At 48.8% G+C, this 17540-nt stretch overlaps 2 protein-coding genes across 2 annotated transcripts; one reads left to right on the forward strand and one right to left on the reverse strand.

Moving 5' to 3' along the window:
- Positions 1–2958: 2958 nt before the first annotated feature.
- capn5b (calpain 5b) lies at positions 2959–15474 on the reverse strand. The gene is made up of 13 exons (XM_037270246.1): positions 15255–15474; positions 11825–11991; positions 9734–9865; positions 6639–6847; positions 6280–6472; positions 5698–5891; positions 5489–5566; positions 5095–5290; positions 4900–5022; positions 4531–4727; positions 4062–4183; positions 3795–3931; positions 2959–3475 (listed from the first exon to the last, which is right to left on the reverse strand). Exons 2-13 carry the CDS (start codon positions 11987–11989, stop codon positions 3293–3295), a joined length of 1929 nt encoding a protein of 642 aa, XP_037126141.1. The 5' UTR covers positions 11990–11991; positions 15255–15474; the 3' UTR covers positions 2959–3292.
- LOC119133963 (olfactory marker protein-like) lies at positions 7346–8309 on the forward strand. The gene has a single exon (XM_037270332.1). The coding sequence runs from the start codon at positions 7362–7364 to the stop codon at positions 7932–7934; it is 573 nt and encodes a 190-aa protein (XP_037126227.1). The 5' UTR covers positions 7346–7361; the 3' UTR covers positions 7935–8309.
- Positions 15475–17540: the final 2066 nt, after the last annotated feature.

The raw sequence follows: 17540 nt of genomic DNA on the forward strand, positions 1-17540 counted from the left end.
GTCACGTCCGTGTCGCTCAGCCAGCAACTTCCCTCAGCCACCACCTCGAAAGCTCCACAGCCAATCGCACTCAGCTTTAGCGCAAAGAGCGGCTATAGTTCCAGAGATATACTGTATACATCTTGATATACTTGCTGGATATATGTACGTACTGTAGCCATATAAAATCAACAAGGCTATAAAATATTCATAAAAGTGTCACCATGCAGGAAAATATTCCAGTTTTCGAGAAGAAAAGTACAAGAACGTCACGGCCGCGGCGAGAAAAGCCGACGCGATGACGTCATCGGCCAGTGTTGTTTGTTTTCGTGCAACGATGTGCAACGTGGCCGCTGTTTTCAAGTTGTATGAACAGCCAAACAGCAAGCGAGCCAGTCACGTCCCCTTGTCAAGTCAGCGGACGATCACCGAGTAAACGTTTGCAAAGAATCAAGTCGGCATTTTACAAGAAGTTGTAAGAACAGCCAAACAGCGAGCGAGCCAATCACGTCCTCTTGTCAAGTCAGCGGATGATCACAGAGTAAACGTTTGCAGAGAATCAAGTCGGCATTTTACAAGAAGTTGTACTTTCCAGCCATAAAATGGGGATTTCTTTGGAGAACGCTTTTAAGAGAATAACATTTGATTGAAACAGTCTATCGTCTGTCTGGATGCATGCGTGAGTACGACGCAAGCCCGCTGCATGGGTTCATCAAAGTAGAAATAGCGCGCTGCCAGGTAGCTTTTTTTCTCTCTCTCGTTTTTTCTTCAACAGTCCCAAAATATAAATATAGATTTTTTGCTATGAATTCAAAGCCGCTTTTGCTACATGCAATGGCATTCACGTATAAAAAGTCTCGGTCAAGATGTATACGTAGGTCAAAGTCCCAACGGTGTTTTATACATGACAGTGAAATCACTACCACGCGCAATGCTGTAAAATTGGCATGTGGCATCCAAACAAATGATACACGAAAGCAAAACCTCGACAAATACTGTGAAATAGCACATACGTGAATCCCACTAACATTTCGGTCAATCCGTAAAGCAAGTCGCGAACAACATTGAAGACAGCCAAGCGTTGTGGCCGTGTGATAGGCGGTCGCACCGCAAGCTTGAACATATTTTTTTGTGTTTTTGTATTATGGAAATTATTTGGCAAAAAACTAAGCCGAGTGTCTTCGAGAACACTTTTTTGGCACCAATCACACTTCAGCCTCAGAACGTTGGCCGCCAGAAGACTCTCATTTTTCGTCCAGCGCCTAAAAACAGCAGCTCGCGCTCCGCACCCGGCATCCATCTAGCGCTCTGATATAATGGGCGACTGGCATTAGCGCATAGATAAAAAGAAGAAAAAAAGCATGATAGGGTCTCGACGCTACAGTACAAGGCTGCGGACAGAGCGGAAAAGCGAGTCGTGCATTTGTAAAGATGCTGCACGGCGAGAAAATATGTGCGACACTTCAAGTAATGGCGGGCGGCTCGATTAAAATGCAATCGGAGCCAAATGGAAAAGTTGTTCTTACATTCAACGTAAAAAGAAACGCGCACATTTTCTATTTGTCGAGAATTCGGGATGGGCAGAGCAATTGTTCGATCGGTCGACGGGTTGTTAAGCGCGTCCGTTGTGACGCATGAATTGTTGATTCTCTTGAGGCGCGCACCAAAATAGCGGTTGAAACATTGGAGGGACGCCATTTTCAAAGAAATCTCGGTCGGAGCCATCTTCAACTTGGATGCAGCTCCGATACAACCGACTAAAGTTGACTAGTGCGTCCGAACGGCGAGAGTAAAGGAAGACTAGAGCGCGTTGACTTGAAACATCTTCTGCAAAAAAACGACAACCAATTTCAAAGGGCCAGTTAGGAAATTATGAGTGATGTTTCTCAATGCAAGAAAGCCTAAAGAGCCTCTTGCCCCTTGAAATGATCCACGCTCGATGAATCGATTGCTGAATTTAGGGCCCATCCCAAGAAATCAGACAGAATACAAAGTATCAATGAGTGTTCAATGCAAAATCCTTGAATGACTCCAAAGGTTTTTTTTTTTTTAAAGAGGCAATTGAACGCGCCATGGCACCGTTTGTTTGGCAAGTTTTCTCCTCCTGTGCGACAAAAGCGACATGAGTGCGAGGCGTGCGATCCCAATGCGGGCCCCTCTGTCGCTTTCAAGTCTTTCCTCCCAGAAGCAGATGTACAAGTTTGCGCGCGTGCGCGCGCAGTGTCAGGCAGTGATGTTGCCTTTATGATGATGCAGCGGCACCAGGTGGGCGGTGGTTCGGGCCCCCAAGTTCGCCGCTCGGGGGCGGCCCGTGTGGCAGCCCGTGTGGCAGCCGCAAAGGGTCACAAAGGAGCGGGGGCTGACAGGCTGCTCCTTGGTCCCGCAAAGCACTTGTTTACAAGGGGGGGGGAGGGACTCCAAGATTAGACACTGCCCGCTAAGCTACGACCGAAGAGATGTGCAGCACAGGTTGGGAAAAAAGACAAAAAGGCTTTCTGGGCCATGCGGTCGTCCATAGCGTTTGGCAGAGACGTGTCTTGGTTTGAAAGTGAAGGAAGACAGGGGAAAAGCGAGGCTGTTGGCTTGCTTCAGGGATGACGGGTGGCGCTTGCTCACCAAACACTGGACTGCAGCCACGGATACAAAATGTATCATCGGTATTAACGGGTGGGAGAGGCCGGCAGTCAAAGTGTGTCTTCCGCAGGGATTTAGACAGGGTGTCAAGTCAGCATAGCGACACGCTCGACGGGGCGTCGTCCCTGTTTCGGGGGAGATGCACCAAGGTTTGGGACTGACCTTTTGGGACAACACGGCGGCCACCAGAGCACCGAGAAAGATAAGTGACACGCGGCGAAAGCCAAGCCGTGCCCCCCCCCCGCCTCTCCCGCTCCTCCGCGTAAAAGACACAGACGCAGCCTTAAGGCAAGGCAAAGCCCTTGGAATTGTTGGCACGCCAGTGCAGAAACGTCTGCATACGCATCACGCTTGCATCTCGTGCGGGGTTCACTTCACACCAAAATCCATCCATCAAAAGCAAAACAACAGAAAGGGGAGACAAAGTGCTCCTCGCTGGCCTTTTCCCAGCGACAAAACACGGGCAATGACACTGAAGAAAGATCTTTAGGGAAATAAAGGCCATTCAAATGTTAGTGTCAAGGTTGAAGAAATTGGCAGGAAAAAAGACATAAAAAATGCAGAGGGAAACAAGAAAAGAAAAAACCCTTGCGGGGGCGGGGTGTGTGAAAGAAATAAGGAGGGAACGAACTGGCCAAAAAAGTCGGAATAAATATGACATTTGTGAAGGGGGGGGCGGTCAGATGTTGGTGAGTGTGGTGGAGGTGATGAGGCGCACGGTGAGCGTGCCGGGCAAGTCGCTGTCCTGCCGACTGCCTTTGTCGCGGAGGTGCAGCGTGTGCTGCTCCTGACGCTCGTTGGGATCGCTCAACATCACCACCTGACCCAGGAAGGTGTCCACGATCATGTTCTTGTTGTAGATCTGACCCCAAAGAGAGAGAGGGAGAGGGAGGCAGGCAGGAAGCAAAAAGAAGAAAAGAGGAAGCTTAGGAAGAATTGCAGCTTGAAAAAGAAACAGCCACCAGGACAACTCATCCAGACGTGGCCAAACGTGACTCTGGGCACATTTGCCCTTTTGCAAGGGGACTTTGCTATCTCTCCAGCTAGCTCGCCATTCGGATGTCTAGCAGGCCAATCCGTCGGGTTGCGACGTCGGACGAAAGAGAGCACCGAGTGAAAACAACCAAATGACATTTGAAGGGCTCGGACTCAGCCAAAGTACCAAAGCGGGTGGCCCTCACCTCGATGTGGACTCCCTCTTTGGGCTTCTTGCGGTAGAACAGAGCCTTGACATCAAAATTGGGGCAGCGGGTGTCCTTGTGAACCGGCGAGCGGACCCTTTCGCCTTCGCAGGTGATGATCACGTACGGGTCCAGGGCTAGAAGTGACGACATTCTAGATTCTTATCTTATCGAATCTTATATATGTAAATGACCGAGGTACAAATTTCACGGCGGTCGTCAGAGTTTGGCTCGTTCTAGTGCTCAATTTGAAATCATTTCAATGACCTCCGTTGGAATCCTGTCCCTGCAGACCCTCGGCGTTGAGAACGTGGACCTGAGTGACCAGCTGCGGGTAGCCGCACATGCCCGTCCAGCACGTTTGAGGAGGCTCGTCCAGACTCAGCTCTCTGAAGCGAGTCAGCGGAAGAGAAGGGAACGCGCGTGTCATTCCGCGGAGGGCCGCCAGAGGGCACTCTAAGCTAAGAGTGCTCACACCTGAGTCTTGAGGAAGGAAATTTGACATTTGCGTTCCAAAAGTCATTTTAGCCACGTCAAGTTGTATTTCCGGCTCTGCGCTTACTGCCGGACTTTTGCCAGCACGAGAAAGAAGGCAAAGAAAAGTAAAATATTGGAGGTTCAAACTCAACGTGGAGCCACCCATTTTACAATGGAGTCATGAAATTTGATTGAAAATATATGATGATGTCATCCATATTATCTCTGACTTAATTGAGAAGAAGGGAAAGTCCACTACTTGCAGTCCGAAGGCACGTCGGTGAAGACGCGGAGCAGAAAGTCTCCCCGCTGGCCCGGGTCAAAGGTGGTGGGGATGATGACATAGCGGCCCTCCTTCAGCTCCTTCCTGAGAAAGACGCAGCGCGAGTTGATGTAGATGGAGCCGGCCACCTTCTGCTGGCTCGAGTGCATGCGGTACTTGCGGTTCAGCTCCACCTGAGAAAGCAAAGCGCACGTCAGAAGGGAGGATGCTCGCGGCTGGCTTACATGGCGGGGAGAGGGAAGTCCGATCTTGCCCGCTGAAGCCCGAGCGGCTGCTCCCGCGACCCGGCCCCAGAGGAGCGCCAGAAAATGGATTTTCTGGGTCCGCTTTGTTACTTTTCTTTACCTGGTGGATATCAAAGCCGATGGCGAGGTTCTCCCCCTTGCCTTCTTTGGGCGTGGCTCTCTTCTCCTTCTGCTGCAAGCAGATCAACACCTCGTCCTCCACCTTCTTCACGTCAAACACGTACTAGAGGGAGAAGGGAGGCGACGTCAAAAGCGCTGTGCCTTCAACGAATGTTGGTGAAACATGGCATTGCACCTGAGGGTTCTGGAGGAAGGTGGCCTTGTGATTGATGCAGCCGCCCGAGCGGTTACGCAGGGGGTCCTGGCGGTGGAGCCAGGAACCCCGCATCACCTCCTCCTCCCACGTCTTGTGGATGCTCAGGTACGACGTGTTGATGAGGCGGCACAGGATGAGGTCGGTGAAGTACTGGCAGAAGTCGTCAAAGGTCATCCTGGAGAGAGCCCAGAGGGGAAACGTCAAAACATTCAGGATCATTAGAATGGAGAGCATGTCACAGAAATTGTCAGAAGCCCTGTTCAATTTTTCATTCTTTCTATGAAAAAGACTTTTGACACCCACTACACATGGCTTTAGCTTCCGATATTTACAGAAATGTTGATTTGATGTGTTGGACATTTGTTTTCCTCACCAGAACTCGCCGTCGTCCTGCACGGTGACGCCGAGTTTCTCCCTTTCGCTCTTGCTCACCTTGTTCCACTCCTTCGAACTGCAACAGCGACGGAGGAGGAACAAAAAAATGTTGGGTCGAGTGCACCTTCTGGCATCATGCCAATGTTTGAGCGCCTTCGCTAAGCATCAAGGGTGATTGTGCGGAATGTGGGTGACAAGCAGGGGAACCTGTCACTCCACGGGCCGCTCCACTCCTTCTCTCCCCACGGGTTCCTCATGCGAATCATATGGAGCTTCTCCGACTTGAAATACGCCAGCAGCCCGTGGCCCAGGCGCACTTTGCGGACGTCGGTCACAGCGTAGGCGTGGCCTTTGACGAGGCCGCAGTCCAGCCGCGCCTCCATGTCCTCCACCGTGGTTGCCTGGGAAAGCAAATGTGCATAATCAGACACATCCAGGGAAGTCCAAAAGAAGCGATCTGTGCTCCTTGACTGGTGGGGGGTTCCTCAGGGATGACTACTTGGACACCTCCTTTTTCCTTGCGATCTGTGCTCCTTGACTGACGGGGGGTGCCTCAGGGATGACTTCTTGGACATCTCCTTTTCCTTTGCAATCCGTGCTCCTTGACTGACAGGGGTGCCTCAGGGATGACTTCTTCGACACCTCCTTTTTCCTTTCTTTTCGTTACCTACTGTGCTTGGACTCGTGCATGAGCTTGAGCCTCCTAATACTGACCGATTGAGATGTTTGTATCGGATGGAGATGTTTGGCATTCAGCAAGTTTTGTTGCAAAAAGCAGAGTACGCTTACCCTAATGGAGCAGCTAATAAGGCCATCTCGGTTGTGCACTTTGAGGACTCGTTCAAACAACTGATTGCGGGCCGCCTCGTCCATTGCCATTTGGGCCTCCAGCAGGTCCACGGGCTCCGAGACCCCCCCCGTGAAGTCCACCAGTGCGTCCGCCGTGTTGCCGCCGTCCAGAGCCTCGTAGCAGCCGTAAACCCTGAGAGAGAAAAACAAGTCCGTCAGGCCTGTCCTGGAACTAACGAATGAGTGGCAACGAGCTGAGCGGCTAACAAATGCTCTCACTTACTCTCACGAACAAACGAGCTTATGGCTCGTCCGCGCTTACTTCATAAACTCGCCGTAACTCAGCTGGGGGAACTAACTTGGCGTATGCCTTCTCCACCAAGGCGCTCCAGAACTCGTTGCTGTCGTTGGAATGACAGTAGACCAGCTGGTTTTCGACGGTGGGCAGTCGGTCGTCGATCACCACATCCACCCACTCGCCGAAGCGCCAGAACCGGAAGTGGAAAATGCCGCCGTACGAGTCGGGCTTCTCCGTGTCCCACTCCTGCTCCTTCCAGTCGGGAATCACCTGAAAAGGAAGCGGGGCGGGGAGTTGCTTAGCCAAACTCGTCGATGGCCAATCACGTCAAGGCTTTATTGCCCCCGCCGTCGTCACTCCGAAATCCGGCTGGAACGGCGTGGGAGTCAATGATGCGTAAAGTAACTACAACCATGAAGCCGCTGTTCTCCTATCCAAAGGAAATGAGAACGAAGATTTCCCTCTAATTTACGCTGTCTCTCAGGCACAGAGAAAAAGGCCTCCCTCCCACCCTTGCTCCAAGAATCCCTTGATACACCAAACAGAAGTGTCGAGCAGCCTCTTAGATGGATTTTCAGGTCTTACCGCCAACGATCCTTTGCAATCGTTAACAGAGTAACTCATGACAAAAACAAAAGAAAGCAAAAACAAAAGCCAGCAATGCCACACGCGCAAACGTCGCCAGAGGACGCCTGCGGGGTGGATTCCCGCACGGGTTCCACGTATTCCAAGCAACGAACGAGCAAACTGAGGCAAGCGGCACCCCCTTGAGGACGAAAGCCAAATGTCACGAGCGCTTGTTTCCAGGTGTCTTTGGCAGTTAAGACGCGGCACCACACGATGCACAATGAGCCACTCCTCTCTTTTGGCGTTCATGGCCAACACCCTGGAGCTGCGCTTCGGCCCGGACCCACAGCTGAGCGAGGTGATGCGCCTGCGGGTCCAGTCCCTGCAGCAGCGTGGGCAGAAACGTCAGGACGGTGAGCGCCTGCTGCGGCCCGACGAGGCCGTGTACCGCCTGGACTTTGCCCAGCAGTCGCTGCGCTTCTCCCATTGGACAGTGCGTTTGGCCAGGCCAGGTCGCCTGGCCATTACGGCCACGTCGCAGCTGTGGACGCCGGACCTAACCCACCTAATGACCCCGCAGCTCCTGGAGCCGCCGGCGGTCTTCTGGAGCGTGGTGGGCAACCCCCGCCAGACGGGCACCGAGTGCTACGAGGCGAACGTGTGCGAGTTGGGCGAGCGCATCACTGAGCTGGCCAAGGTGAGGAAGGTCATATACTTCCTGTTTGCCTTTGGGGAGGGCTGCTGCCCCGACGCGGTGGACTGCTCCATCGCCTTCACGGCTGGCAGCTGAATGCTTCTGTGAAGCCTCGCTTAACGCTTGCATTTCTACCCGGGTAGCTGGAAATACGTAGTTCACTCCGTCACCGTCTGTGAATCTAAGTCAAAGTTGTTTTTTCAAATCGATTCTCCCATCATTAAGCAGACTGTGCATAATGCTGCAAAGGCTTACTCATTCAACTGACTTTTTAGGAATCTCGTCTGTGTCCGTATGAGCGCTTCTTCTAAGCTGGTGCAAAAAGTTTCAGAACCACCGGATAACGCAATTGTGGATTTGCGGATTCAAAAAGAGTGCAATACTTTGAATGACTGGGATTTTTTCAGGATCTGGTTCCACAAAGCACCCGGCTGGCCGGCTTAAAATTGACGGCTCATCTGCTCGACAAAGAATTTCTTCACAGCGAAGAAGTCATCTTCACATGTTCTATCTGGTGCACTGTTTCCCAACCACTGTGCCGCGGAACACTGGTGTGCCGTGGGAAATTGTCCAATAATAATTACGGAGCGCATTGTAAAAAGGATCTCCAAACCACTGGTCAGTTAGCGCAAGGCCTGGTCAGCCACTTGCTAATTGCGCATGCATAGCTAATCAGACAATCTTGAGATTTCATGTTGTGTCGGTCTGATTGTGCTGAATCGGCACATATTCAGTTTGCGGCTTTGTGCTTTTGATAACAGTGATGCTCTGACGGCCGTGGTGCGTTTGTGGAATGACGGAAATCCCAGAATGTAGTTCAACCGGAGAACCTGGATTGTTCATTTTCACCAACATGAATACACAGTCAAGTTGACCTTGACTGTGATCACCACTCAGCATGCTGCCAGAACAGCAGAGCGTCTTTAAACGTGACTTTTTTCTTATTGTCGCAATATTTATTGAGCTAGTCTAAAACAGTCAACAAAGTCATGTTGATTCTTTTGGATTCTAATCACAATCACTTTCAATAGTTTATTCCTTACACTGTCTAAACCCTTTTTAAAAAACTGTCACTTTTATAAAAAAAAAAATATATATATATATTTAAAAGATATACATTTATTTGTTTCTATTCAATTATTCCACTCTTTCCATATACTGTATATACATATATAGGAATAGGACTTTGTTTTTATAGCGTTCACAATGTCTTTCATTGTAATACCCAGGGCGATAATTAGAGAAGGTTTATGTCCAACAGGGGGGGTGGGGGATTATCCATCGATGCGACACGTTACTGTCGCACATCACATGTTGCGCACGTCATGTTATCGCGATAGTCTTGTTCGAGCGCATGCCCCGATAACGATATTGTAGCGGAGTGACGAGTGTAATTGTATCATAGTTTATGGAGAAAACCAATCTAAAAGGGACATTCGACGTGCTGTCAAATCAGTCATATTTAAACTTGCGCAATGACGTCGGCATGCGGTCGCGGAGGAAAACGTAGGTTTTGTGGGGAATTTTTAGCAGCATGGGCGATAATTAGAGGTATCAATGTTTTTTATTTATGTCATCGCTAACACACACTGGGCGATTATTAGAATATGGGCGATAATTAGAATAAATACGGTAACTCATTTTAATATAGAAGCTGGTGTAACACAACAGATTTTTGTTGGTGGAGTGCCTCAAGATTTTTTCCAATAAAAAGGTGTGGCGTGGATGAAAAAAGGCTGGGTTCGAGTGAGTAGGCCAAGATGGCCATTTGACATCCGCTATCAAAAATTTTGCTAACTGCTTGATTGGTCCCCCAAATGTTAAAAAGTCAATACTAGCCGTTTAGCGTAGTGGGCGGGCAGGCGGGCAAACAACGCAAGGCGAGCGCTGCTCACCTTTTGCCATAGTGACTCTCTGGAGGCTAAACTGGAGCAGGCCGCCACAAACCAGCAATTGCCTAGCTGCCCCTGGTGGAGGTCGTGAGCGCTGATGCCGTCCACAAACAGGTGAGGATCCTCGCACAGCTCCTGCATGCGTGTGTAAAAAAGAAAGGGCTCGTTCATTGGCAACATTCAAAGACAGACGTGATTGGATTTTGAAAAAAACAGGCCGGGCTAATGCAAGCTCCTCCCTGAGGGCTGATTTTTTCACTATCTTTCTCTTAGACTTTGGTGCTGTCTTGTGTCATCTCAGGCTTGCATGTGTGCAAAATGTGTGGCGAGCAAACTGTGTATATACAGCGGAAGGAATCACTTTTGGTCCCATGCCACTTCACATAGAGGGAGTGGGTGGTTGTTAACAAAGGCAGGCCAGACCAACGCATGCGTCTTCTGCTGACGTGGAGGAGACCTTCAATGCATTTGAGAAATCACATTTAGCCAGCGAGCAAGCGCACGTGTCCAGGTCCATTTGGGGCCTCTGTGCGGTCTTTGGTTACAACTAACAATGTGGCGCTCAATTAGCTGCTGCAGTGTTTTCTCTCTCACACTTGCATTGTGCAAGTTGGGCTCGGAACCTCACTGTTTACAGAGAGACGAGCCGCCGCCCGCCTCCCTTTTTTGTCCATGTTGCACTTTTTTGTACAAATGCATTAAAAACAAGGATGACTCAGCAGAGGCAATACAGAATGTAGCTTATTTATGATGTCAGAATGGCGCCTCATCGCCGACGTTGCACGACCCGGCGATGACTGTTTGTAGAACAGCTAAGGTTTCGGTCCACGGCGGCATCAACTGTCGCGGCGTGGCGGAAACAAAGAGAGTGGCTCTTCCCGACCGGATGAAGGGGGTCATCTCAGGCAGGAGAGTATTAAAAGAGTATTGATGGCAACGCAGCCTCCGCAGACGGGAAAGTTATGCCGATGCCGCGGCCGTGCGCCATCTAATGATTTACCCGCTCGCTGGCCCGCTCTGCAGTCGGCACCATGCATCCATCCATCAACCCTGCAGACAAAGTGCCCACCGTATTGCAAACACTTGGTAAATATGCCCGCATGGCAACAGGAATGACCTGAGTGTGTCCTGTCGTGACTCTCCTCGATGAGGGCGAGGGCGGAACGGAGACGGCATACTGGAGCCAAGCAGACGCGTGTCGGGGCGCAATGTTTTCAACAAATTGAACGAGGAAAAACGGTCAAGTGGCAGCTCAGTGAGACGGCTCTGGATGAGGAACCGTTTTATAAGTGCCTACGCTTGATGCCGCCACCGGGACTTTGGCAAGAGAAAAATACTTTTCCCCCCCACAAAAATGACCCCCCCCCCTACACTTTCAATGTCTGGAACATTTGCTTCTCTCTGGGCGGCTACATGTCAGTGGTTTGCTGTTAAACTTGATGATTGTGCACTTTCCCCATGGCGGCGAGCTTTCGGTGGCCATTAGGAGGAAGACGGGGAAACCCGCTTAATGCTTCCTGTGGAACTAATGTACGCTGGGGGTGAACTTGTGTGGTAAATGTCCATTATTGCTCTGGCGGTAGTGCTCATTCGGGCTTTGTTATTAAAAGGTACATTAGTCTAACCTTCTTGCGGGAGTGCAGTCGTTATCTACTTAGGCCAAGGAATGAATAGAGGGAATCGTGTTTATCTAGGCATGTAAAGACCGAGACAAAATCAAATGCGCGTCATTTAATCGTGTCGAAATGCTACAGCGTGCCCAGTTCGGTTCCTCCATGCTTTTCTCCTCTCACGGCGTTCAGTGCGCGTGACTGACGTCTGCGCAGAGCGAAACATATCATCTCTGTCACCCAGTTTCCATGGCAATGCGTGCCGCCGCTGCAAAAAGAGGCTACTCCATCCGCAACCACATCAGTGTGCTTGGACGATTACCCTTTATGCTCATCGGGGAGTCAAGCGCAATACTGCAACATCCGGCGAAGACACAGGCTAAGCTAACGTGTGTGCTTATTTTCTCCAATTTTACCCGTGTACTCGGAGAAACGCATGTGTGCTTGTTCTGACGCATTTGCAGGTTTGTTTGGAGCGACTCACTCGCGGTCTTTTCCACACCACGCGTCCGATCCTGTTGCCCAGGTAGAAGAGCGAGTCGTCGACGGCGGGGAAGCAGGGGTCCTCGAAGAGCAGGCCACTCTGCAGGCACTGCCTCTTCATGGTGGAGTACTGCTGCCCCTCGAAGGCCTTCACCGACGCAAACATGCCTGCGGCGCAGGAGAGGACATTTTAAAAAAGCGACCATCCGTCCATCCAACTTCTTCCGCTTATCAGAAAGCCCGGGCTTCCCATATTCCTATGGCACAGCAGGGACAAAGTCCACAAGCGCAAGTAGATTGGTCACCTGAGAAAATGAGCGCAAAGTGTTATTAAATTATTTCTTCTGTTTTCCTAGTCCCACCCACCACCCACTCCTCGCTTGACTGACACCTTCATCGTTAGCCATCTCGGCGGGAACTAAAGGTCCTGTTGTGAGTGCACCTGATTCTTCTGGATTCCCAATGATTAATCCGTCTAATTATCACAGTTATGCAGAGAGGAAGACATCGATTGATAACGGGGCCGGGTCGCTCTCAAATGGAGCCGTCTTGATAGATAACCGTGCCACTGGACAGCGCTCTCTACCATTTACCCTAATTTGTCTCTGGCAAATGCCACTGGTCAATCTTGTAAATTTCAATACTGATGTCATACCTGGCGCTAGCGTCGACGTATCAGATTGATATGAGTGAGGCTGGATTTCTAAATGTGCAAACTCCACAAACACAGTCCAAAAATCAACTCTTGGACCAATGTGTTTTGCCTGGAATTAAGGATTTTTTTCCATTGGATCCACAAAATGAACACTCAATGAATTCTAATGACATGAATTACAAATAAGACAACAACAAAAAAAGAATTTATATCCATCGACACAAAGCATCTGCCTATCACATTTGAGGACAACTCATGCGGGAGACTTGCAGTAATAGGATATCATCTTATACTGTAAGTTTAATGAAGAGACACTACAGTATAGATGATGTACTATCCAGGGGGGGGTCATTCTTTCCTCGCACTTGGATGGACCTAAACTTCAGAGACACTGAGAGGGGGGGCCGTCAAACCGTTACCATGGACATATCCGCTGATGCTTTTGAGAGGAGTCGTGACAACCAAACAAACTGGACGTAACAGCAATTTTCCTTGCTGGGAAGGGTGATTATAACGACAAGCGTCAAATCAAGAGCGCGCGCAGCTGTCAGGTAGGCAGTGTGACATTGCGGCTGGCCTCTGAGTGTGCGCTGCTGTTTGGGGGGGGGGGGGGGGGGGTGGCTGACTGATTGAGTCTGCTTCCACTGTCAGACTGATTAAACTTGTAGCTGTGAAGAAGGAGCAGTAATGCACCAAAGACACAGAGAGAGAGAGAGAGAGAGAGAGAGAGAGAGAGAGAGAGAGAGAGAGAGAGAGAGAGAGAGAGAGAGAGAGAGAGAGAGAGAGAGAGAAAGAGAGAGAGAGAGAGTGTGTTCCAACACATCAGACCTCATCTACCCTGCAACTGAGTGAGGAGGCAGAGGCTGTGGCAGAGGCTGTGGCAGAGGCTGTGGCAGAGGCTGTGGCAGAGGCTGTGGCAGAGGCTGTGGCAGAGGCTGTGGCAGAGGCTGTGGCAGAGGCTGTGGCGGCGGCTGTGGCGGCGGCTGTGGCGGCGGCTGTGGCGGCGGCAGCGACGGGCTATCCCAGGCTTCCCATCTCCTCCCGCCCTCTGCGGCACCAACGTCTCCCGCTGCTGGCTCAAATGCAGGCTTGGCTCCGACATTGCCTGGCTCCTTGGTGATCGCCTGTTCGTTCTGAAGCCAAATTAACCCCGGCGGAAACCCATCTGGTTGATTACCAGAGGAGGCCTTAGAATCCTCACAATATCAAGCCGTGTTAATAGTGTGAGCAGCATTAGCAGCATTTTTGCAAATGAAATTTGCTTGGCTTTCAACTCATATCGGCAAAACACTCTACTTCAAAACACAGCGTAATACTAGGCTGTCATTTCAAAGAACACAAATGTATTTTGGCCGGAAAATGTATGTTTATTATATTATGCCTTTAAACTCCTCGTTTTGGATCTCTGTGTAAAAAAAAGCTCTTAGTTGAGCAATTGTTAAATAATGAAAGAGACGATGATTAAAATTAAAATAAATAAATCGAAACTTTTAAATGAACCGGTCGATAGTCAGTAGATAGTCAATGATGCGTGGGACAAAGAGGAAGCCATTAAACTTTGGGGCCATTTAAGATTGATATTTTCATAATGAAGGCCGATAAAGACACCTCGGCTGTTTAAAACAGAGGCGGCGGAAGCGACAAATCACACTCCAGTGGGGCAAATAAAGTTACGCTTCAAACCGTTCTGCCCACATAAAGAGCAGAGAAAGTCTACACACTCCAGCCCAAGTGAGACCAAAATCAATTATTTCAAAACTTTTTCCACCATTAAAGTCAACTATATAAAACAATATAGGAAAAACAGAGAGCTGAGATAAGTGTGCACACCCTCTTGCAACTTGGGGTGTGGTTACGTTCAGAATTACCCACTCATGATTCGTCAGTCTCGGCATACAATTAAAGTGCTTCTGGTTAACCCCAAATATACCTCCGATGTTCCAGTCTGTTCTACCTGTAAGATTACAAACATCTTTAGCTTTATTTTCCTGATAAAAAACTCAAATGTTCTCCTTTTTAAAAATAAACAAAACAATAAATCTATCCGCAGCCAAATAAATGCCAGCTTGTTCTCCGTGCTGCTGTGTCTATGCATGCACTTAATGTGTCTTGTCTGTCTTCCCAGCTCTCTGTGCTGTGCACAACGATGCACTTACTTCGCGGGATAACTAATTCATTACTTGTGGACCACGGAGGAAGATAGCTCCAAAAGATCACACAAATTCTTGAATGAAAGAAGAAAATCCTCACTTTAACAAGATTCCTCTGGGCATGATCTCACAAGATGGTGCCCAATCAAGCAAATTGGGTAAGAATTTCAGGAAAGAATGAAGGCGAGGTTAAAACCACGGTAGCGCTAATTCGGTGGCATTTTTGCTTGTTGGTGTGCGGTGAGATTTTCGCTCATGTAAAGCATGTGCTTTGCCCCAGTAAAGATTGGAAAACACTGGATTATTGGATGTCTATAATAATCCTGTCAAGTAGTGATACTTTTCTCCTTATTTTCTTTGAGTCAGTGCTGGAGGAAAAAAATCGAATTGAAACAATAGCATAGTGCTCCTATTACATATATTCTGCTATATCATGCACATTGTACATATGAAAGGATGCTTTAGTGGTGTGTTTCTGTATCCTATGATTTGTAAGTAGAAAAAATGAAGCAGTGAGTAAGTAATAGCATCGTGGTTCTCCTGCGATTTTCAGAGCCGCCCCACCGTCGCCGCCCCCCACGAGCACCTGCGCCCCCGGCGGCGCGCGACGTCGAGCGCCCGGTTACCTGCACAGAGGCCTCTCCCGTGGCAACGCGGTTCCCTCTCTCTCTCTCTCTCTCGCTCTCTCTCTCGGGTCCTCCTCCGGGGGTTAGGGGGCGGTGGGGAGTCCAGCGGGTCCGACACTAGCTCTCTGCGGGGGCGGGGGAGGTGGGCTGGCCGGGTTCCTCGCCTCGCTCCCTGTCTGGTCCTCTCCTCCGCCGGAGCACCGCTCTCCTCCTCCGCCTCCTCCGCCAAAAGCAAGAGTCAAGCTGGCGTGTATCACTCCGCGGTGACATCGGACGTTTACTGGGTTCTCAAATAATGAAACATTGTACAATATTTTAAGATGCTTTAAAGAAATCATGTATATTATTCAAGTGAAAAATAATTATGAACACCGAAAAAACATTTTATAAGGTCAGCCTTATCCCGAAATGGCAAACTTCAGAGCTAGCTTGCTGAGCTAACGTCTCCATTAAAAATACTTATCGACAACACTCGATGCTTTGTTCCACTGAATAAGAGAAAGCTCATTCGTCAACCCCTCGTATATTTTCTAATACTGACAGTCACGAAGCAGTTAAAATTGGTATTATACTCTCACCTTATTAGGTTTTGGCTGATGGTGTAATGGTACACTCGCCTGTCTTGTGTGCAGGTACCGTGAGTTCGATTCTCACATGTGCCGGTTTGTGACTTAAATAACAAATAAACCCATTTTCATTAAAAATCGTTTTGAATGTATTTTGAAAGCAACCTCCAGGAAGTCGTCTGTTGAGGGAAAGCAGACAGACTGGTCATGCGCAGAGCCGAGCGGCCTGCTCAAATCCCTAGGCTCTTTTGACACAAATAAGAGGATGCAATATACTGTGATTAATAAACGAGCCGTCTAATTAAAGTCGGGCCAGTTTCCTTAGCTGCCTTCTGTCTATATTAGAAAAGAAAGAATATGTCAATCTGCATCTCTGCCTTCCTGACCCCGTTCGTACCGTTTTTCCTGCCCTCAGACGTCCTTTTTATTCATGCATTCATCCTTTCTTCCTTTGCCAAATTTGCTTTTATGTCTTCCTTCCACGCCAGACTTGCCTTTTCTTCTTTCACAATCGCTTCTTTCTTTCCGTAAACTGCTACTCTGCTTTCCCTGCCTACTTGTCCGCAAGAAACAGCCATCAAATGTGCGGAATAATTTTAAAGCTTTGCTCTGACGCCCCCTTCTGGCTTCCGCGATTCACCAGATAAATGGAATGTCCTGGAAACAGGACAAAACTTATATATATATCCATCCATCCATCCATCCATTTTCTGAACCGCTTAGTCCCCACGGGGGTCGCGGGAGTGCTGGAGCCTATCCCAGCCGTCAACGGGCAGTAGGCGGGGGACACCCTGAACCGGTTGCCAGCCGATCGCAGGGCACACAGAGACAAACAACCATTTGCACTCGCACTCACACCTAGGGACAATTTGGAGTCTTCAATCGGCCTACCAAGCATGTTTTTGGGATGTGGGAGGAAACCGGAGTGCCCGGAGAAAACCCACGCGGGCCCGGGGAGAACATGCAAACTCCACACAGGGAGGGCCGGAGGTGGAATCGAACCCGCACCCTCCTAACTGTGAGGCGGACGTGCTACCCAGTGCCCCACCGAGCCGCCTAAAACTTATATATATATAAAAAAATAAAAAAAAATTCTGGGGGTGGGGTCTGAAGCATCCACGGAGACGTCTCATGGTAAATCCACTTTTCTTGCTTTTATTTTCATTTTCTTGTGTATTAGGACTCTCCAAGAGTGTAGAAAAGTGCAATCTATCCCTCGAGGTGCTGCCGCGATACTTTTATGATCTGTTTGGGGGCTATTTTTTACTCCGTTCAGTTTTCTCCGTTTTCTATTACGTATTATCTATTACTAGGGGTGTAAATCGCGGGTTTTTCCACGATACGATATCATATCGATACAAAGGATCACGATACGATTGTTGCCGGTATCTAAAGCCTGCTGTGATTCATTCACGATACATCACGATATAGTGCTCCACGATCGATATTTTTATTTTTATTTTATTTTTTTAAAATAAAAAATATAGAACAATATCCTGATTTATAACAATTCATACGCAAAATCAACAAGGTACTGCAAACTCTTTATTTAGGAAATTACAAGAGTATTGTAGTATACAAAGTGCTTATTTTAACACTGAACTTTATCGAATTCCTATATTTTTTCTCATATAAGTAAAGAAAAATGAATATTCTTTCTTTTTTTGTAATACCATTAACTTTAAAGTGCATTACTGAACTATTTATTTACAATCATTTT

This window comes from Syngnathus acus, chromosome 14 (assembly GCF_901709675.1).
Source record: "Syngnathus acus chromosome 14, fSynAcu1.2, whole genome shotgun sequence".
Classification (NCBI taxonomy): Eukaryota; Metazoa; Chordata; class Actinopteri; order Syngnathiformes; family Syngnathidae; genus Syngnathus; species Syngnathus acus.

Coding starts and splice junctions, on each gene's coding strand:
- LOC119133963 (XM_037270332.1), top strand. CDS start 7,362: ATGTCACGAGCGCTTGTTTCCAGGTGTCTTTGGCAGTTAAGACGCGGC.
- capn5b (XM_037270246.1), bottom strand. CDS start 11,989: ATGTTTGCGTCGGTGAAGGCCTTCGAGGGGCAGCAGTACTCCACCATG. Junction 6,848..9,733: donor GAGAGTCACTATGGCAAAAG/GTGAGCAGCGCT, acceptor CTTCCTTTTCAG/GTGATTCCCGACTGGAAGGA. Junction 5,023..5,094: donor CCTTCCTCCAGAACCCTCAG/GTGCAATGCCAT, acceptor TTCTCCCTCTAG/TACGTGTTTGACGTGAAGAA.